This window comes from Cygnus atratus, chromosome 1 (assembly GCF_013377495.2).
Source record: "Cygnus atratus isolate AKBS03 ecotype Queensland, Australia chromosome 1, CAtr_DNAZoo_HiC_assembly, whole genome shotgun sequence".
In the NCBI taxonomy this organism is placed as follows: domain Eukaryota; kingdom Metazoa; phylum Chordata; class Aves; order Anseriformes; family Anatidae; genus Cygnus; species Cygnus atratus.
In genome coordinates, this window is record NC_066362.1 from 32,614,880 (window position 1) to 32,638,200 (window position 23,321).

Consider the following 23,321-nt stretch of genomic DNA (forward strand, 5'->3'; position numbering starts at 1 on the left):
TTCTTTTTTATGACTTCTACAAAAATGTTATGCTTAATAGCTATGCACAAGTATTATTTTTTTAATTAAAAAAAAAAAAAACAGTTTCTCATTAGGGACAATCTACTCAGTTTTAAGTAATAGTTATAAATGAACTTAAAACCTCACCAGTTTTCCAAATATAGTCTTGCTAATTAATCATCATATACTCCAGTTGTGCAGCATGTTGCTGCTTCTTCTTGTACAGGATGTCAAGAACAGTTGTTAGAGTAATTGCACACACACAAAAAAGATTTTCTTTTAAAAGCCCACACATAATCTGAAGACTGAAGCAATGCTTCTGCTGAATTCACATAGTTCTATGGGAACACACATAGAAAATAAAAAGGCTCAACCTTAAGCCCCCTGGAGAGATAATTTACACAATAAGATGTTAAAATGCTAGAAAAACAATTCCCAAGGTTTTTCATAATATATTATACTAGGAAAAAAAAAAACTTAATATATGTTTTTAATGCATAAAATCAATTCATTAGAGTGTGTAATCAACTGTGCAAAAACTAAATCAATTCACAAGCTTCTTGTCATTACAATTTAAACATCCTGCTCTAAGTCAGGGGCACTAATTCAGGGACAGAAACAGCAGAAGAGCTAACTGCAGCAGAAATGCTGATTTTCTGTTGGCAGCACCGAAGATGAGCTCCAGTTTACACTGCTGTTCCAAGAAAGTGGTTTACATTGCAAGGGGTAACTACAAAAATACTACTGTGTATTAACAGCAAACATTTTAATGTGATTTGTGAAACAAAAATATTTTAATGTGTTTAAGAAATATAACAATCTGCACAACCCAAAAGTCCTAACCAGACTCCTGTACAGTGAGCTGAATTTAACTCATTTTTCTTCACAAAGGGGAATTAAAAAAAAAAAAAAAAAAAAGATCTTTGGAACTTCCTATCTTTTCTACTGCAGATTGCATAACTCTCTCACTGAGGCAGATATCCATGGTATTTTAATGGAACTCTTAATAAATCATAAAGCAACTCAAATACAATTACATCAAAGCATTCATTTTTAGCCAAGGGACACTAACAGAGTGGAATGACATAGGTTTGCATGCTGGAAGATAGTTTAACTGCATTAACTATTTCCAGCAACATAAACAATCTATTCCCAGCAGGCAGAGCAGAGGAAGGACACAGAACGAACATATTCTCTAATCACGATCACAAGCTCCTCGTGCACTGCAGCTCTTATCAGCAGCTTTCCTATCAAGATACAGAAGAATACATGAAAATGAAGATATTAAACCCACATAGAAGCCTACAGAGCCAAATTCTTAGGTATAAAGCACATCCTCCAGCCAAGTTGGCAATCGGGGGAGCTGGGTTTCTCATCTTCAAAAGCCCAGACAATATCCTTTTCTTTTGCAGGTTCATTATCATTAGAGCTTTTACACAGTCTGGTTTGGGGCCCACAAACACGTTACATGTTTACACTCAAACTAGAATAATCTCATTTTGACTAATGACAGAAGATGTGACCAGGTATAATAAAACTATATTTATGTGTTTGTGTGCATAGTCAAGAGGCTCTGCCCTGAGGAGCAGAGCTCACCTGCCTGAAGGGCTTGCAGTCTCAGAAGTCTCTGTCAGGATGAGCAGTGCAATTTAAAGTAAATAACAGCAGCAGAACAAAATCCAAAACAAGCTGGGACCACTGGAATGTGTGAAACCTTCTTGCTTACATCTTAATCACTGTTACTGCACTGTAACAATGCTCTTGTCCCTCTAACAACCTCATATTTCTCTTAAAGTTCCTTGCTGGAGATATTTTGCTCAATTTCAGAAGCTGACTGAAACCAAGCCTATAGAGTATACCCCATGAAAACCCAATATTTGTTCAGCCACATTAATTCAGGCTGATTCCCCTTCACCTACAACATTGCAAGCATTACTAAGAGGAACGGGAAGGGTGGAGGAAAAGGGCTATGAAGATGATTTCTACATCATCACCTCCCTATCAGTTAGAGCTGATAAAATACCCAGCCATATGGACATGACAGTGAAGAAGCTGCACAGGGCCTTCATTCAGCAGCTTTTGTGTCAGGTCACATAAGTCGTACTCAAATTTAGAAAGTGAGCACACAGGAACCTATAGAGGCAATAAGGTACTGATTAGATACAATCAGTTTCCACGCTTGTGTATTGGAGTTGGACACACAACATTTATGGTTTTCCATTGCAGTAGGAGGTATATGAGTTTGATGGGAATACAGGGACAAAGGAAGAAGAGGGGAGAGGAAGAAGGCTAGAGGAAAAAAGTCAAACAAGACAAAGTCACATCAGAACTGCGTGAAATAGCAGAATCTGGATTTTCCCTGTGCAGTTCTGAATCCTAGAAGATGCTAAGGTGCCTCTCCGCCCCAGTTACACTCTGGTTTATCCCTATGCATCATTCCTAATTTTGACTTCTATCACACCCTACCAGTGCAAGTCTTGAATGCTCTATGCTGGAAGTGGCCCACAGGACTATGCTTGTTTAACAAAAATAAAATCCATAACCTTTAAATTAGAAAGAAATATTAATTTCCACCAAATCCAAATTATATTCTCAGTAGCAACAGATGAAAGAAAGTATATGTATAATACAGGTACCAGTACACAAGGCCAGTTCCATTCGCACATAAATGATTATCTCCCTCCCATACACACACTTTATTCTAATTGGAGTTACTGGGAATGCAAACACTTTGCTACAGACAGCCTGTGATATAGCAAGGAAACAAACCGTAGCAGCCACGTGGAGCAGTACACAGCCTCCCCGCCCCTCATTACTACGCTGAGACAGACATGGGAAAAGCAGAGCTGCCTCTACACAGGCAAGAGAGGAATCTTTTTTGATGCCTACTCATGTCACCCCTGTGAATCATTACCCTATCATTAGGCTGGACAAGAGTCTTCCATTCTTTTATTTCTATAAAACAATATCTGGGCACACTATACTTTCATCATGACCTTAGACTACCTTCTCAAAAAAATAAAAAAATAAAAATATATAAAAGCATCAAGACTTGATTAGATCATGCTGAAAGCCTATGTATTAAGGTTATTGCCACATTACCTGATACAGTATTAAATTGCCAAAACACATGGCCATTCAGTCTTGGTATTGCAAATAGTTCATACTTACTGTACCAAACAGCTACACAGCTTTTTGAATTATTCCTACTCTGATGAAGTACAGCACCCTTTGCTCAGTGCAAGCACCAGGTGGATTTCTTAAAAAAAAGACCAGTGAAAGGTCCTTGATCCATCTTTTTACACTAACACAACAGTGCAAATCCCTCATTCCAATTACCTTTGAACACTAGCAGTAGTTGCTTGATAGATCACCAGCTGTGCTCAATAAATACTGATTCAGGATTGTTCTTGACATTTGGCTTCTGGAAATCATTTTAAGACTGAAGGAAAATACTTTACTGGAACTGGACTTCTTCCATAATAGCTTGGAAAATCAAACTGGTATATCTCAGTTAATAGTTTGTGGTTTCTCAAGAGTTACATAAAAACCTCATACTGTGAGCATTTTTAATACACGAAACCAACATCCTAAATCTTTTGATATTAGAGTGCAAAAAAAATGGCAAAAACTACTAGTTTGAATGAGAAATTTGTCTCTAGCCATGTTACTTTTGTATCATTTTTGCATTCCTAGAATATTGCATATGTTTGGTTTGACTACACCACCACAACTCACAAATCCATAGCATTAACACTCTATTTTTAATTTCTAGAAGAGTGAGTGAAGTGAAAGAAACAGAAATCCAATCTCAAAGCATAACACATTGAATTAATTGGTAAATTTAGAGGTTATAGCATGAAAATGCCTTTAGATGGAATAATAATGCTCATTTGGTAACATCTAGAGCTGATGTAAGACGTGATTTAGCAAAACTACTGAAAACAACGCAATAAACTGGGGAAGAAGGCTGGGGAAAGGGAGAATTAATATGCAACATGCACATACCATGGTAGGCAATAATAATGATTTACAAAGTCAGCAGAACCGATCACCTGAGAATTAATTAGAGTTAATTCGGCTAAGTTTGCACACAGTAATTGAGGAGAGTTTACAGTCCTAGGAAGGATGCAGACAAGCAGTAGGAGGTGGTCGGTTTTCATCTGGGACAGCTAGTTGTGAGGTGATCAGCTGGCCACAGGCACAGAAAAACAAATCCTGTAAGATCTAGCATTGCAAAGCAGTCTGAATGCTCAGTGAAGTCTGAATGCTCACTGACCACAGGACCTGAAGGAACTCTGCCAATCAAAGAAGCTTAGTGACTGCTTCTGCTCAGTATTTGCAACCGCAGTCTCATCTAGGAGGACATATTTTCCCTCTCACAGACAATCTGTACTCACAGCTTTTGCAAACACTGGAGCCATTCACTCCTGGAGGTGTTAAGCTTATACACTGTCATTTCAGTCATGCTCACGAGATGACTGCCCCATCCCTGGAAGTGTTCAAGGCCAGGCTGGATGGGGCTTTGGGCAACCTGGTCTGGTGGGAGGTGTGCCTGCCCATGGCAGGGGTGTTGGAATTAGATGATCTTTAAGATCCCTTCCAAACCAAACCATCCTATGTTAATTACTACAGTATATCCAAGACAGTAAGTCTAACTTTCAACAGTACTCACTCCATAGCCCAAAGGCACTACCACCAGTCTAAACTGACACAGCAGAAAGAGGTGGAAGCCTTTAATTACTTCTCCTCGCCCCTGTGGTGACAACTGCATTCATGCAAATGCATGGGGAACCAGACTGGGCAACTGATCCAGCTATAACTAACCAACTTCCCCCGACTACCTAAAAGAGGTGTTGGAAGCAACCAGGAACAAGTTACTGGAGGTAAGCAGAAAGACTTCTACACAGACCTCCAGCAGTGTAACAGATTGCATAGTAAAAAGTCTACATTCAAATATGGTTTAGGACCAGCCATCCATTACAGATGTTTTCCAGCCTACATTAAAAACAAACAGTTATTAAATGGAATGGATAACTTGTCTTAGCATAGGGTGGGCTCTTCAGTTTCTGAAGTGCATCTAAAACTGAACATACAGGATGAACTGAATTATAAAACAAACTCCTGCAGAAGAGCCTTTGAAAGAGGCTTTCTAATTAATGGAGCTCCACAGTTTGCTTCATGTGCACATAATCAGCTTTTAATAGCTGCATCTATAAATCAATTCTACATCTGACTGTAGGTTTGCTGAACTACCCAAATTTAATTCTAGTGGTTTGTGAGAAAATGGAGAAGTGCTGCAGGCTAAAAACACTATCAAAATATAATAAAGCTAGCTCAATTTTGTTTCATTTTCCTACACTAGTTGGGATCAGTGTCACAAGCATAAATTCACATTGTGTCACTTCTCCTTATTACATTTTTGGGCTAATCTTTCACTTAACTAGGGATTTCACAAAGTCTACAAAGGGCAACAATATCTCAGATTGTTTACCTTACGCTGTTCTTTATTTAAGTAACTGATGCAGACTAAGTTACTCTCAGAAAACGAGGCAGAATGTGAAGCTGGTCCCAAAGCAGAATCTTTACAAGGTTGAAAGGGTACAGCAGGTTAAGTGGAGCACAGGGCATTCAAATTCATGAGCTGCATTCCTGTAACAATGACTGTAATGAAAACTGAAGATAGAAAGAAGTAAAGCAATGTTTATTAGACCAAAACCCCACAATACGATGTTATGGTTTAGATACTTCAGTGGGAATGTTGATTGGGTTAGTTTTGTGGTTTTTTTTTTTGTTTGTTTGTTTGTTTGTTTTAATACATACCTGACTCTTTATTTGAACTGATAAAACATTTTGAGCTACCTTTCATAGAATCATAGAGTCATTTACATTGGAAAAGACCCTTAAGAACAACACAATTTTCCTACAAGCTTGTTCATTCCTGCCTCCTGATAGGTTCCCAAGCGTTTCAGAGAGAATAGCAAAACAGGAGCAGCTGCAGTCTTCCAAAACCACATGAACCTGATTTGGTTTCTGCCAAGCCCTAGGAAGGAGCTCTGCGGGAGTTTGGGAGGAGGTGCTGCAATCCTGTCCCAGCTTTGAAAGACTATAAGACAGGGGGTGAGCACTGACCCCGTAAGACTCCCACTGGGGCCATTCCCAAAGGAGGTGCATGGCACTGCCAGATTGTCAGGTCTGGGTGAACACTATGACTACGGTCTAATTGTATGTCAGGATCCAACCAGGTAAATATATAGAGACCTTTAAGCACCTTGGTGCTCCCTATAAACTGGGAGCAACCTACTCTCAACAGCACAAAAACTCATGAATGGGGAGGGAGCAAGGACTCCAGTAAATATCCCAGGCTGAATGATCAGGATCTTTCAGGGAATGATTTTGGGATACCCCACAGACTGCATCTGCCTGTGCAGTTAAGGCACCACCACAGTTGATCACCATCTATGTGTCTTCCTTCTCATCTCCATTAGAGAGATGGCTCAACACAGATAGAGGTAGGAAGAACTGCAATGGATGGGAAGGAGAAACAGAGGAGCAAAAAATGCACTTAAACTAAACAAATGACACAAAAAATCACTTGAAGCCAAATCATTACTTCAAATAAAAACAAGGGGAGAAAAGTCACAGCTCGTTCTTGCAGCATTTGGAGAGCTTTCCACTGCCTTTGCTTTGCAGTTGTCTCTATTCTGAATGTCAGCCACAGTTTTGGTGAGCCACCCAGCAAGGGCTTTCCTCCAACTTCACACAAGCAGACCTACGTTACATATGCAAAGTCCCCCAAGTCACGATGGAGTGACACAAGAGACTTAGAAGGGCCTGTTTCTGAGCACACTTGTTTTTCTCCCAATTATACTGACTGTTCATACTGACAGCCTCAAAAAATATTAAACACATTACTTCTGGTCAAAACTCTGGCCCACCTACAAGCTACATACTTGTGTATTTAAAGCCTTTTCAGCACAGCTGAGAACATAAATCCACTGCAGGAAAAGATGGGGAAAAAAGTACTGAGAGCCTGGGCATGTATGCCTGAATGCAGCTGCAATGTTTCTGATCTGAAATAACCAAACCATTACTGAGCTTGTGTAATTGGGAGTTGTTTGTGCATTTACATAAGTAATCATGATTTCATTCAAAGAGCTTTGTTTGTAATGTTTTGTTCTCCATGGTCAAAGTCCCAAGGCAATTTTTGCTTGGTTTGTTAAGCTTGTTTGGTTTTGGTCTTGCCTTTTTTAAGCTAAAGAACAATAAAAATCAACAAATACAAATGCATTTGCAAAATGCAATGAAAATGGAACATATTTCATATAGGAGAAAACCCTCCACCAGATATGATAGAATGGGACAACTGGCTGGCAAAAGCCCTCAATCATTCTTGCTAGCTCCAGGCACTGACTTGGATGTCTCTTTAGGAAAGAGTTTGCAAATACAAGACTGTCCAGGGCAAACTATGGTTGCAATATATCATGCATTCATTGTAAATTAACAATAATACCACCAAAAATCTGCTTCTGTCCAGGACCATTTTGCAGAAGAGATTATTCAATATTAGTTTGAGAGTGATTATACTTGGGATTAAGCCTCTGAATTTATGTACTAGCCACTTCCAGACACGGAAGACAAGGAAAGTCAAATGAAGCTGAATCTTTCTGTAATGCTGAGTTTACCTTCCCACAGCCTGACTGACTTCCCCTGCTAAAACAGCCTCCTTGTGCACCCTTGTGCATACACAAAACAGTTGTTCAGGTGCTACTGAAGTACAATCAAGCTCTTTCAAACATGGCCAAACCCCTGAGATAATCTTGGGATTTGGGCTATGAAACAATTCTTCATGGCACACACATACACAACTGGATCACACTGCACGGAATGGGGAAGGTGTATCTTTTCTTCCACCCAGCCACCTACTACACGAGCAAAATCCAACTGCTTCTGTGAAGTTGTCATATTAACAGTGCAGTTGCAAGGATGATTCCCCACCTTGATAATAACCAGGGAAATGTTTCAATGGCAGTGAGTCTTTGTGTGCCAGTAGCACAATGCAGACAACCACAGCACCTTTGCTTGGTTAGCAGATCCTTTCAACACAATGAAATAAATGCAGAGAGATCCAGTGGCTAAATTTACACTAGTACAAAAATCCATTTGAGCAGCAGAACAACATATCAAAGTTCTCTTTTGATCTCGGGCTTAATTTACCAGGTCACAATGCTAGTACAACTAGATGTCTCTCACCCTCCCTTTGGCTATGGTCCCTTTGGAAGAGAGGAGAGGAGAGGAGAGGAGAGGAGGGGAGGGGAGGGGAGGGGAGGGGAGGGGAGGGGAGAGGAGAGGAGAGGAGAGGAGAGGAGAGGAGAGGAGAGGAGAGGAGAGGAGAGGAGAGGAGAGGAGAGGAGAGGAGAGGAGAGGAGAGGAGAGGAGAGGAGAGGAGAGGAGAGGAGAGGAGAGGAGAGGAGAGGAGAGGAGAGGAGAGGAGAGGAGAGGAGAGAGAAGCGAAGCAAGGAATTTTCACCCAGATTACAAGTTCAAGCAATTTGCTATAAGGCAAAGTAGCACAGCTGCAAGTCAGGTGCACTCTTCCAGAAATACGTAGGGTCCATGTCTGAGGATTTCATGACTTGGAGACTCAGTAGGCAAAATGTAAATAGGTAAATAAATACAGTAAAAGTTCTAGACAGAATCTTCAACAGCATATTTTTCAAACCTTTTGCAATGGATGAGAAACCTAACTGTAGGACAACCTGAATTTAAATGTATAGAGCTCCGGATAATAAATCTGTATTCTTAGCAGTACACTGAAACAACTGAATTGCTTAAAAAAACTATACAGATCCTACCATGCTAGATTGTTACTAAAACAATTCCCACCAAACTGCCAAAGAATATGTGAATGTGCACTTCTGAAAGGAATATAAGTAATGTGTGCATCAACACAGGGGGAAGCAACATAGAAAAGCATTATCAGGATTTTTAAATGCATATATGATACAGAAAACCACTATTCCCTGCTCTCAAGCAATACTATCTCCTTCGGTGTAACTATGTCATCATGCAAGGTGCTATCACCAAGAGGTGCTATTCAGTGGGGACCTATTACATGATAACAAAGTGACAAAGATGAAAGATGACTTCTGCTCATCATGGAAATTCTCGTAGGAAAAATAAAATGTGTGTTGTACAGTATGTTCTGCCCCAGGTGCTTATTATTGTAATGTTTTCTGGTGACTTACAGTTTCTGGGTTATCAACTATAAGATGCAATAGCTTTTTGATTACTAGTTTTCCCTAGTCTATATTCCACCACTATTATCAATTTGTCTTTAAATTCTTGAAGACTCTTTGTATTTGCTCCCTTGTAGGTAATACTTTTAATGATGTTGTTTAGGTTTTTCAGGTCCAATACCACTATAAAACCTATTATGTTTGAAGAACACAGAAGTAGTGTAAAGTGGGATTTCTGTCTGGTTCTTCATTTAAAACAGGTTCCAGTTACATTAAAAGACTGCAGTTAGTATAGCTTTATAAATATACATGTATATATACATGAACACACTCACGCCCCTTTAGGCACAATGTGGTTTTCTAGAAGGTTTGAGAATACCTTGAAACCTGTGGAGAAAATGAAGCCTGTCTTGTTTTCCTTGCTGCTGCCATCTGTGGCATATGCACCTAGTTATGCTTGGCTGCATACTGTCATATGAGCACAGTGTGTCAAACTGACCCAACAACAAACAAAAATATCACACCACACAATGCTGTTAACACTGGAACACATACTGAAGAGCACAAGAAAAATAATGTATCATCTTCCAGACCTACTGGTGCTATAATAAAGGCATGATACACACGAAAACTGCTAAAAGACTGGATTTATTTCCACTCCCTAGTCATATAGCACGGGCAGAATTTTAAAAGTTATGCAGGCGATATCATGGGGGAAGGGACAGGAGGAGGAAGCAGGCTTGTTAGCCTTTTCCAAATGAAAAAGCAGATGAAGGAAGGTAAACAAAGTCAAATCAATTAAAACCAATAAAGTACAAACCAACAGCAATAACAAACCACAGAAGCAGATTATGCTGGATGTAGATCAAGCTGGATTACGTGACCTACCCTCCTCCCAGAAGCTATGACACAATTCAGGCTCCTCAAATGTATCATATCCCACCAGGGAACTGGGTCACACACTGACAGACTGTAAGAGACCAGCACCTTCCAGGGCACCTGTGGATTAGGATCATGCTGGGTGCTTGTACATCTTCCTGTACAATACCTCCCAGCTCTCCTTCCTTGGCTCTCGCTGTGCCAGTGTCAGCAAGGCCTACTCACGGCCTCTGGCCCGCTCACTCCCTCTCAAAAGCTCCTTTTCCGTGACCTCTGTGCTGCTCCTGAGGACCCACCACATGCAGCCTACGTGTCACAGGGCCTTTTAGGTTGGAAGGGACCTCTTGAGATCATCTAGCCCAACACCAAGCATGTGCAGATGCGCTGGAGGGTTTAGCTTTTTTTCTGTATTAAGAATCTAATGGTTTCTCCCTCCTTGCAACAGCTGGGAGTGCTCATCCTAGCTTTCCCTAAGCTCTGGCTTTCTGGGGTGTAATTGCTTTTGTAGTCACTTTACGATTCATTGCCTTTGGCTCACCAAACATCTAAGTGTCAAGGCTGAATTATTTTCATACAAGGCAATGGTAAGCTTAAGAAAGCATTAATGTGAGATCAGTCTTTATTCCCAGATGAACACAATGATGTGATCTACATGAAAGACTGACTTCTGACACAGAAGAACGGTCAACAGTCAGCAACTTGGGGAAATCCAAAAACCCAGACCTTCGTCTCAGTAACAAAGCCAGCAAGGCATGCAAGGCAGGGGGGAGGGAGGCCACCAGTGGAAAAAAATTTATCTCAAGCATGCCAGATGTATCTAACACTGTTGCTAGCCCCAGGCCTCTGGTAGTGGCCTGAGCAAACAGCAGTAGATGGGAAGAGAAGTCAGGAGACTGAATCATAAGGGGAATTCAGGTTCCAGCAGAAATAAGGGGGAAGTGCCAGTGGGCAAGGGGGACACAGATGAGGAGAGAAGAAAGGCACCCAAGCCACCAGCCTTACTGGCATTCTCAGAAAAATCACTACTAACCTAATAACTGCTTTGATGCCAGGTGAAGAAAAGCTTAGAAGGATTCGGAACTGTGGATACCAAGGAATACCATACACACAGCTCAGCTATGAGCAGGGCAGGCAAACAGAAAGTACATGAGGGACTCAAGCTACAGTTCCCAGAGGTCCCAAGGAAGCTGAGGAGGCTCAGAGTTCATCTGAACTCCTGCAATAAATTTCCTTTTAAATCAGGTATTAATGGAATCCTATGGATGTGCTAGCCCCAGTAAATCAGGTACATGTTTTACCCACATGCACAATTTATAAGCTTGGATGAGTTAAAATCACAAATGCTTCCAAATGCTGATTTCCTCACTCTTGTTGGCTTGTTTCATCCAAGTAACATTAAAATATACTCAAGTGCACCAAAGTACAGTTTTAGGGAGAAATCAAAGGCACCAGCTTGATTTTAATGAGTATTAGGCATTGGATACCCTGTTGTGTCTTAAAATCTGTCCATCAACATCCCAGATTTCCAGAGTTCAGAAAAATTTACAGGGTAATCCACTCTGCCCTTGGCATATGAACTGGAAGTAACAAAATTACTACAACATAGCTAATTACTCTTTCCTTGACCTCTTTGAATACTAAATAAGTCCTTCATTCTAAACCTCTGGGAATCTTCTAATAGCAGACACTTATCATAAAACACTTCTGTCATTGCTTGGACAAGCTGTACGTTTTCAGTTCTTTCAAAATCTTTCTTTCTAAGCTACTCCTTTTTACTGTATAATCGGGTTTGCTGTTCTTCTCTTCACTCCCTGCAATTCACTGATATTTTTCTGAAATAGAGAAACCCAGAATGAATGCAATACCCCAGACAATCTCTATTTAAAAAAAAAAAAAAAAGTGAGCTCCCATGCTTTGCTTACATTTGAAATGCTAACAGATTTTCCTCAAGTTTATCCCACCTTGAATGGGTGCTGAACAAAGCTAGGGACAGTTTCAAGCTAAAGGGAATGAGCCAGTGTGACAGGAAATTTTCTGAGTATCTTTGGAACAGCCATGGCCCAATACGGGAATGCATGTTTAGGGAGGTATTAAAGCACAGATTATTGACCTCCAAACCACAAAAGTTCCTTTGGAACCTTTCTGGATCATTATTCAGCTGTGTTTATAGACTACTAGACTTTAGAGACTGCTAGACTTCCAGCCATGGGGTCAAGGCTAGCGCATCTCTTCCCAGTGACTCTTTTCAAAGAATAAACAACATGGACGTTACCATCCTCTAATTATCCTTACACAAGCATTTGTGCTGATGAAACTGTCTAAATGTTCCTCTAACAAAGAGAACAACTCTAAAAGTAACAAAGAGAACAACTCTAAAAGTGGAGGTCTTTTTCTTATTATACTCCCTCTATGTTTTTAGAGAAGGAAATTGCCACTTAAATTCCACTAAAAGAGTTCTCAGTTATGGATCACTAGCAATATTGATTGTAATGGTTCCTTTGGAAACATTACAGTTTATCGTAGCAATGTTGTTGCTGCTGCAAATATGTTAATCAGCTGAAACCCTTTTGAACACTGTCTTCAGAATTCTCTTTCAGTCATCTCATCCTTTTATACCATGCCCACTGCTTTAGCACCTTCCAGCGGCACACAGAGATGTGAATGGCATCTCCCAAGACAGCACAACACAAAAGTCAGTTTTCTAAGCTCTTATTTCTCCCTGAAGTCATCAGGATAACACACACAAAAAGTATGCACCAAGAAGAGAAAAATAAACAAAAAATTGCTTATCATAAATAATGAAAAAAAAATGCTGTTAAATTCTTGCATGATGAAAATGGCTACAGCATTCTTTTTTCCACCTAAACATGGCTTTAAAAAAAGGGGGGAAGGGGGAATCTCCCTGAATGGGACCGTAAAAATATTTTTGCAACAAAATTAAGTTTTTAAGTCCAGTGCCAGCTACCTGAAATAACTGAATAAACATTCATAAGGGGTATTTATCATGGTAAACAATGCACAACCAGGAAAATAAATAAATAAATACGGTAGTACCCTTTCTTATCACATTTCTTCCCAGATTTTCCCAAGAATAAATCTTTTGGGTAACACAGAAATGGATAAATCAGTATTTCTTAAACACCGAGACAAAACGTAGAGAGTTTCAGCCAAAACAGATGGAGAGAAGAAAAAAAAAAAAAAGCAGTAAAAAATAATTTTTCACCCCCTAATTCTTTCCCCCCACACTCAGCTCTGCCTTAGAAGTTAAGGTGGGAGAACATAGCTGCTTTGTGGATATGCACCTTGGCGTGCAGCCAAACAAGACACAATATGGGGAACTGAAGAGTAACTACATGGAAGCACGGTTTCCCATGACAGCTATATATAATCTCCTGCTCTCATCCTCTGGTTTTAAATAACTTACGAGCTCAGCTGTGTGCCTCCCTGAAGATGCACTAGAAGCAGGGAAGTTAACCATTTGCAGAGGTATTTTTTCAAGGCTGCACCCAGACGCACTGGAGAGCACAGACTAGGTGAACACAAGCCATAGGTGGACTGTAGGAAACCTAATTCCCAGATCTTATAAGGGAACAGCCTGGTTGTGTCAAAATGAGAAGAGGAAACAGACTATGAGATTGATCAACATGAAGGAATGTATAGGAAATGCTGCTCTCCTCTCCAAAACCTCACTAGAGAATGAACTGTGCTGCAGTAGGGCAAAAAAAAAAAAAAAATAACTTTAACCTAGCTACTTCATGACAACAGAACTGTCACAGCAAGGTAGTTATGTAAGGGCAGCAAGACCTCATTCTCCCACATCACTGCCCCTTGCTAACACAATCCTCCTCCAGCAGTATGGAAAGATGTCCTCGACAGCTGCCTGTAGGCCTCTGCCCCTGCTCTCATGACACACGTGCTTCAGGGTGCTGGGTTCTCTACCACATGCAAGACAGATGCCATTGTGCTGTCAGTGTCACCTCTGTCACCGGCTGAGACCACTGCACCCTGCTGCACTGCAGGAGGGACTGCCTGTTGAGGGCTTGGATGTTCCCAATGGACTGCTGATGGGGACGTAGCCATGGAGGAAGCTCCCCTCAGCCTCCACTCCTCCGACCATCCTCCCCTTCTCTGGGAGGAGAAGGCTCTGCCCCACTGCAGCACAAGGATGCCCTCTTTTTCCTTCCATATATGCCCCAGAGCTGCACACCAGGCTCATCTTCGGCTTTCAAACACACTCAGTGCCCTAAGATGGCACTAGCTTCAACAAGGGGTTTGTTCTTACGTTATATTAGAAGAGGCCTGACTGTAGATGTAGGAACATGCATGTGCAGTTCTACTTGTTATTAATCAGCATGAATTGTTCTGAGCAATACTGAATGTCTAAACAGAGTGGGGTAATTTGAATTAACCTGAGCAACCAGACTGTCATAGAAAATACAAAGTTTTAGACAATCAACAGTGTCCAAATAGGAATCGGAGCCCCAAAGACCTCAAATGGTTGCAGATATTAGAAGCAACCTGTCTGTGAAAAGCACCAGAAAACATGGCAAAATAGGGCATTCCCCCAGCTGGTGTCAAACCCTCACAGATGAATAAATGCAGGGACTCATCTACTTGCAAAGGTTGAAGTAGCAGAGGTGGGAGGCTTTAGCTGTCCCATTAAGCCCATGCAAATCATGCTGTCTGGCACTGTCTCCCCACAGGATCTGAGCAGGCAAGACATGGTGCCTATTTCAGCACGTGTTTCTCTTCCCAAGCTGTAGCTTCTTCCAGAATCTATGCTCTTCAGAAGTTACCAGACCAAATTCTGCCCAAAATCCATACCAAGACACATAGCACAAGACGAGTACATTTAAAAAAAAAAAAAAAAAAAAAAGGCTGTGGAAGGAATATCTAATTTCACCTATTTCACTTCCCTCTCCCCAAAAAGCCCCCTGTAGAAAAACAAATAATAAAGGGAAAAAAAAAAAGTTTTATATAGAATATCTTTTCTTGCAATGAACAATGACATCATTTTTAGAGCCATAGTTAAAGTAGTTTTACTGCTCTACACTCAGACCTTTACAACACTTTTTATGCCCAGTATACATTCTCAGTGACATTATTTACTTAAAACTTTCAGCATTAAAACAGTTACAGCCCCTGAGTGCTACAGGCTGTTTTCTGTCATTTCATAACAAAATTTTGTATCAGCTATGCACTACTGACTATGCATAGGGATTGCGAAACCTGAATGTGGAGTATATCAGGTCTCCATTCACAACCCATTTCTCCGCTCCAGTCTATGCTGCTCTTCAGTGTCTCATCACCCAGTCTGTACGTATGGCGACCCTGGCTATACGTACAGACTGGACTACAAGACACTGGAGAGCAACCCAGCAGAGAAAGAACTGGGGGTTGTGGTTGATAGCAAGCTGAATATGAGCCAGCAGTGTGCCCTGGCAGCCAGGAGGGCCAACGGTATCCTGGGGTGCATCAAGCACGGCATTGCTAGTCAGTCAAGGGAAGTGATTGTCCCGCTCTACTCTGCGCTGGTGCAGCCTCACCTCAAGTACTGTGTGCAGTTCTGGGCACCACAGTACAAAAAGGACATTAAACTGTTAGAGAGTGTCCAGAGGAGGGCGACGAAGATGCCTAGAGACAAAGATGTATGAGGAGCGGCTGAGGTCACTTGGCCTGTTCAGCCTGGAAAAGAGGAGGCTGAGGGGAGACCTCATCACAGTCTACAGCTTCCTCATGAGAAGGAGTGGAGGGGAAGGCACTGATCTATTCTCTTCAGTCACCAGTGATAGGACCCACGGGAATGGTGTCAAGCTGAGGCAGGGGAGGTTTAAGATAGACATCAGGAAGAGGTTCTTCACTGAGAGGGTGGTCACAGACTGGAACAGGCTCCCCAGGGAAGTAGTCACGGCACCAAGCCTGTCGAAGTTTAAGAAGCGTTTGCACTGTGCACTTAGTCACATGGTCTGAATTTTGGGTAGACCTGTGTGGTGCCAGGAGTTGGACTCAATGATTCTTGTGGGTCCCCTCCAACTTGGGATATTCTATGATTCTATGAGTCTATTACTACAAGCACCAATCACAAGTCAACCCCACTGAAGTTTTGTTCTTCCCATAACTCTCCCACCTTCTGCTTTACAGATAAGTCAGCACAGCAGTATCCAGTGCACAGTGATAGTGGGTATATTTATGATTACTCAGCAGTAAAGAAAGCGTGTGGCTATGCAGTGGCTAAGCACATGACAGCTCTGCCTAAGCGTGGTACTAAGAGACACGGTTTAGTGATGGGACTCGGTAGATCAGGTTGATGGTTGGAGCTGATGATCCAGAAGGTCTTTTCCAACCTAAATGACTCCATGATTCTCCATGCGTGGTAACTCAGCATGGTTTAGGATGGGTATTGCATGCAGGATTTTCACATACTGCCTCCTCCTTTTTTGGGGCAGGCTCTTCCAGCAGCAAATGCTTCCCAAACACCTCCTCTTGCTAATACTGCTGAGAGGAGGAGGCTATTGAGCATTCTGCTCTTACTTCTGGAGCAAGAGGGTGCCTTGCAGCAGCAGTCCCCACTCTGCAGCCTTGCTCTTCAGGGCTCTCCCCAAGCACCAATCCCAGCTCCACAGCAACACAGATCACACTGGCAGTGCCATACTGCAATAGTTACTGCTTGTACAGCAGCAAAAAAGGGGCAGAGGTGTCTCAGTCACATGCAAAAGGTGGAAGGAGAAAGAGGACAGCGGTGGGAAAGCTCACCCAGTTGTTCTAGCTATGCCAAAATCCAGACGGATCTGCAGCTACCAAGTTGCCCTAGAATACTTGTTTACACTAGACATTTCTATCATTGAAAGGAAGTCCAGTACTTGCTAAAACAAAAATGAATTATTTCAGTCCCTCCAAACTAAGGGAGAAGAGGCTTTCTTTGTCTCTTTGAAAGATTCTGGGAATTTTAGTTACCTAGAAATGATTTTCATGCTGGAAGGTCCCACACTTTAAGGATTTGACAACTGAAAGAGAAACCAGATTTCTCCAAGACAAAAAAGCTGCAGACAGGTATTCGCTCTGCAGTCAGCCCTGCCAGTTGGCAACATTAGCATTCCCTCCCCCAGCTCCGTTCCTGCTCCTCTTAGAGCAGATTTGGGTCTCTAGGACAGCTGGAGAAAGGTTTTATTTATTTATTTTTAAACAGGAATCTCTAATCCATGTTACTGCAGTCAGCCCGGTTAGCTCCTGAAACTGGCTAACTTTGCCATCAGCAGATTATGGGATGCTCATATGATCTCTTGCATTGGAAAAGTTGTGGGGACAGTAACCTCTAGCTCCTGGACAGTGACAAGCAGCTGGAAACAGTAATATTTTCAGCAGGCTCAGCTGGAACTAGAAGAGAGCATCTGTCCATGGTTCCAGTGGCAGGTGGCAAGGAAAAAAGCATGTGTGAAGTGAAGCTAACCCAAACCTTATTTCTGTAACAAGAGAAAGTTTACTCACAGCTAGTTTTAAAGCTTTATTTTTAGCTCCTTTATTTAGTAACATTCAGAGATATCACAGCCCAAAGAATATAGTACTTTCCAGATAGATGAGATGTGTGTATGTAGTTATATTTTATATTGTTTTGCTTGCATTTTTAAATAATGGGCTAATGATCCAATCACACAGCAATAAGCAATGAATTATTTACAGCAAGAGATGCATTTTAGGGTTGTTCTCCCCCTCCTCCCCACACACATTCTGTGCCAGCAAGACCCAGTTCAAAAAACAGTAGCACTAAGTCCTTTTCATTGCATCACACAGACATTAAAGTCATTTCTTTGGTGTTTTAAAGCGTATTCCTCCCCACCCCCCCCCAACGCCCCCCCATAACCTACAATACACTGCCTCAAGAACTGTTCCTCCTCATCAAGAATAGCTGAATATTGCTTATAAACATATTATAAGTTACATATCCTAACCAGTAAAGAAAAAAACTCATTCCAAGGGAGTTCCAAGTTATGTATTCAGATATACAAGCTGCCATATTTTTGACAGTCATGCCCTTTTTATGTTTTCCTTAAATAAACGTTCCTGTCTGTAACCACCCAACTGCAGTGTTCTGACCACCCTTTATTCTCCTCTTTGAGAAACACATACACCTTTTGATGGTTATATACTTTCCTTACACATCACTTTGCTCTCATTTTCATTTTTTGTGCCTCTTTTCACTTGATTTACTATGTACCTTCCACCACTCTCCACTACTGCTGGAGGTGGCTGAAAAATGTCTCCATTAGTGCATTGGACAATGATAGTCTGATGTGTAACACTGAATTACAACAGTTCAGGTGGGACCCAGAAACACTATCAAAATATTATATAAAATATAACAACAATACAGAGCCTAAGGGAGGTGGGAAGGTGGCAAAGTCTCTGCTTAGAGGACTGCCAGGAGACAAAGTTACTCTGGCAGCCTTTAGATTTTCACATCCAAAAACGTTTTCTATTGCTAGTTGAAATGCTGGCTTCATTGGGCCTTACATGTGCTTGAAGTGAAGCCTACACTCAGGAAAGCTACTGAGGTCAGACGTGTCTGACATATCCAAAAGTCTCAACACTATCCAGCCTCTGTTGGTGATACCTCTGTCTGCCTCATCAAGTGTTCACATACTCAAGTGCTCTTGCAGCCATATGATTTTCATATTTGCATAGGAAAATGGCAACATTTACCTCAATCCCCACTTATCACCTCAAATTGTATTGATGTCATTTACAAAGAAAATTATAAAAATGACCATTAGGATTTCTCCAAAAGGAATTCAAAGCCTTCTTCAAACACATTAATTATACTTCAATCCACTCATTTGCTTTGGGCTTTACCTTAAATGTCATCCCCATTTTGCAAAGGGAAAACTAAGGTATTGAAAACTTCACTGTAATACATAAACAGACACCAACAGAGAAGTTTGTGGTGTAGATCTCTGACTTCTGTGCTCTGACCAGAAAAGAAATAATTTTCCTCTCAACATATTTTGACACCATAATATCTGCTGTTGGCTAGAAGTGCTGGCAGATGTTCATATATAGCAACACTAACTTTTTTTTTTTTGAAGACTTCCTCCTGTTTTCTATTCATAATTCCATCTTCCCACGAGCTACACTGGAACATTTTACAACTACTTTGTAAATCACTTTCCTACAGAAAAATAAGTCCCTGCAGCTATACAGGGACAGATTGCATTGGCATTCAGGTGCTACCAAACCACTACAACCAAGCAACATCAGGAACCTAAAGAGGTTTAAAAATCATGACTATGCATTTAATCCTGATGAAGCCAGTGGGAAGAGTTCTGTTTCACAAGTCTTACACTTTCTATAGGGTGCGTATAGCAGCAGATCAGACTGATACATGAAAGGGAAGTCCAAGTGAACACAAATTGCAAATGGTTTGAATTATTTCTAAATCAGTAACTGTTAAGGAGGAATCTAAATGCTCTTGAATGGATGGTAACAGAATAAAACAGAATACATGGCAGCTGTATACTGTGTTATATGATCTAGAGATATAAATTCCTTTAAAAATCTCGATAGAATGGAGAATTTATCAGGATAGCCAATTAGATGATAAAACCCCCTTGCATTGCAAATCGATGCTACATTCAATAAAGCAGTCACTGTCTTTTCGCCTATAGACAGGAGAAGAGAGACCATTCTGCTTCAGCTACATGTACAATTTCCCCACCATATAATCCCTATATGCCTGTTCAGTTCAACCTGCCACTTTCATAATTTCTTTCTAAAATAAAGAACAGTGTTTGGGCTTTTTATATGTTTTAAACATATATAAAGAAGGCACTTTACACCAGTCTATCAAAAAGGCAACACACTAAAATGACAAATGTATGTCATGCAATAGACTATTCATCTTCTGAAGAAACCAAAGGGAAAAGGAACAGAAGTTAGAGCTTTGAGAGTAAGTTCATAGATTTAAAGTCATGTGTTTCCTTTCTCCAAAATTATTTGGGCTTAGGACTACAGGTTTTGTATAAGCAAGGAAAAACACAGGCAAAAACCAAATCTGAAGCCAGTAAGAATACGTATATCAAATTCACACACTGCAAATACATACATTAAGAGGCATACCCTGCAGCAATCTCCCATGGTGTTAGCGCTAAGAGCAGAACAAAAATGACTACATGGACCAGTGGCTGATTGAGTAGGGCAGTGTCTGTATTTCTAAAAGCAAGTTAGAAAATGACACTGCCACAAAGGACTCCATTTCCTGTAAGAAAATCAGGAGTTTTGTGTAGTAACAGGAAAAGTATATTCAATCCTTCAGGGCACTGAAGGATGCCGAGGTAGCCACTATGTAGACCCACATGTTCCTGCCTATTTTATTCCCGATTCCTTTAAACAAAATACAAGGTTGGTGTGAAAAATTAAAAACTTTTCTCTGCTTTTGTTACAACTAAATTAGCAGCCTACTTGGGAACTGCATATTCACAGCTACCGAGAAAGAGGGAATAACTTGAAAAAGACTCTTTAGTGACCCAGCAATTTTTTTGTCCCAACACTTGGGGAAACACACAATAAATACAGTTACTCTTACAAGCCTCTAATGCTATTAAGACTGAAGTCATAGGGAGGTTTCACTCCTCACCATCACCCTGCATTGTAACACAGAGGGGCCTCATCTCTGAGCACCACCGTACCTTAAGCACCTTAAGAATCCAGCTATTTTACTAGGAATCATGCAGCCATACAAACGTGTTGCCGTTCCCCACAATCACCCTCTCACAGAGGGCTGTTCTGAAGCTGCAAGCCCACCCGTGACATTTAATAAAAGCAGCATGTGTCAGTGCTTCTGAGCGCATACGCGCACGTCTCCACATTAGCGTCCATAGTGACACACGCTGGCTGTACCAGGGAAGGACACCGCTATAGAGATCACCTCAAAAAAAGCCCCTGGCAACTATTAGCTTCTAATAAATTATCTCATTAAAGCAACCATGAAAAAGAAGTTCCCTTTCCAGACCTCATCTCCCTTAAATTATAACTCCTCTGCATGGGAATCAGCCTCCTGCCTGTTGCACCAGGAATTCTTTCAGACCAGAGCGGCTTCTTGTCATGCCAGGAGTTTCAACCACCAAGTCCCTCTACCTGAAAACTACAGGCTGCTGCAGAGATTTCCTCTTGCTCCACCAGATGTTGAGCTATATTCCCTTGCTCTTCTCTAGTCAGGTTTCTAAAGAGCATTTCATCATCTTCCATGTGCTTTTAAAGGCTATTTTTAGGCTTTTTTTTTTTTTTCAGATGAAGATGAGATTTTTCCTGGAAACATTCAGGACTCCAACTTCATTTAAGGTATCGGTACATTATTAAAGCATAACTCAAAAAACACTCTGAAGATGAGCAAGTGTAGGCGATGTAACCTGTGCCAACAAATTCAGCTGTCCCTTGAGAATTATTTTATGGATCTGTGTGACTCACAATATTAGGAAGTCTAGGTATTTTCAAATAAATGTATCTGTTTTTTTGATAAGTGGAACAAGACTTTTTTTTTTTTAAACTTTGATTAGAAAAATATCACAGGCACTCTGAAAAACCTAAACTCAGCCTTTGTTTCTCGCAGCGGGCATGGCACCGGAGCTCACAAAGGCCACTTTCCCCAGTAGAAAGCAGTATTTTTCGCCATCTGCCTCGCTCCTCTGGGGCACTCCGGCTGCAGCATTCTGCCGGATTCACGGGAAACTTTGAGCGAGCGTTTCCTTGGCAGGACCGGGGACATGTTCGGCGGTTCCCAAGTAGAGCCGGGGAGTGGGTGGTGCCGTTATTCATCACCGCACCCCACGGCTCGCACAAGCAGCCATCTGCTATCCCCGGTCCTGCTGTACTTTAATTAAGCGTCTACCAGACGAAGGATTAAAAAAAAAAAAAGGGGGGGGGGGGGATCGAAGGGAGGAAAAGCGGGATGTGGGGGAAGGAGGAAGAGGAGGGGGTGCTGGGGGAGCCGCTCGGGGCCGTACCTGGGAAGAGGAAGGCTTTGCTCCCGTTATGCAGCCCCGGCACCTGCCGCACGCCCGCCGCCGAGCCCGGCAGCCGCAGCTCGGCCAGCACGTCGATCTGCAGCGAGGGGTCCACGCCAAAGCCTGCAACTGCCCCACAGAAGTGCCGTTAACCCCGCCGCAACTTTCCGCATCCCCCCGTGCCCCCCCCCCCCCGGCGCCCCGGATGCCCGCACCTTACCTGGCCCCAGGCAGAGCAGAAGGCAGAGCGTGCCGAAGCCGCTGCCGGACTCCATGGCACAGAGCAGCGCTCAGTCCATAGCCCACCCTCCCTTTCCAAAAAGGAAAAAAAAAGAATAATAATAATAAAAAAGGCTCCGGGGAGTGGGGCAGAGGCTGGCTGCCTCCCCGCCTCTCACCGGGAGGAGCGGACCCCCCGCCGCCCCGCAGCGCGCATCACGGCGGCCGGCCGGAGCACACAAAGGCGGTGGCGGGGGGGCCGGGCCGGCCGGGCAGCGCAGCCCCCCCCCCTTCTCCTCCCCTCTCCTCCGGTGGGCTTACGACCACCGGGCCGGGGGGGGCAACCTCCGGCCGTGCCCCGCAGCCCCCCCTTCCCTCCCGGCTGAGGATGCCCCCGCTGCTCCTGCAGCAGCCTCCTCCCGGCGACCCCCCCCCCTCCCCGCCCGGGAGCACCGCTCCGCTCCCCGCCGTCCAGCGGGAGCACGGAGGTTGGCGGGAGGGGCCGCCGGTTTATGGCGAGGCCGCGGGAGCCGCCCACCGCCCACCGCCCACCGCCGGGCCGGGCCGGGCCGGGGGCGGTGCCGCCTCGCTCGCAGGGAGCCGCCGGGGCCCCGGAGCCCCCGGGCTGCAGGGGGCGGCAGGCAGCCCTCTGGGTTCCCCTGTGTACCCCCTGCTTTGTTGTCGACCCCTCGCCTCCCGCCGGAGTCATCCCGAGACGGGAGAAAGCCGGGCCTGATCCTGGGAAAATAAAGTCGGGGGCGAAACGGGGAGAAATCGGGACTTTGAGCGCCGTGGTGCCGGCCGCCCCGTCCTGAAGGACGGCTTCGCATCACCTCCCTGCCAGCCGAGAGCTCCCCCTCCCCCGGCAAGTGGCGTTTCTGCGCCTCACTGGGTGTAACGGGGGCCGAGGGCAGCCTCGGGCTTACCTTCCCTTTCGTAAGGACTCCTGATGCTCCATGCTAACGCCCTGCTGCCCGTTGGTCGCGTTCTG

At 42.9% G+C, this 23,321-nt stretch overlaps 1 protein-coding gene across 1 annotated transcript in view; it reads right to left on the reverse strand.

Moving 5' to 3' along the window:
* Positions 1-22,579, reverse strand: part of NELL2 (neural EGFL like 2) — a 148,122-nt gene extending 125,543 nt beyond the window's left edge. The window contains exons 1-2 of the mRNA XM_035544105.2: positions 22,332-22,579; positions 22,112-22,240 (exon numbers count right to left, since the gene is read on the reverse strand). Coding sequence (XP_035399998.1) covers positions 22,112-22,240; positions 22,332-22,386 — 184 coding nt within the window. The 5' untranslated portion in view covers positions 22,387-22,579. The remainder of the gene's footprint in view (positions 1-22,111; positions 22,241-22,331) is intronic.
* Positions 22,580-23,321: the final 742 nt, after the last annotated feature.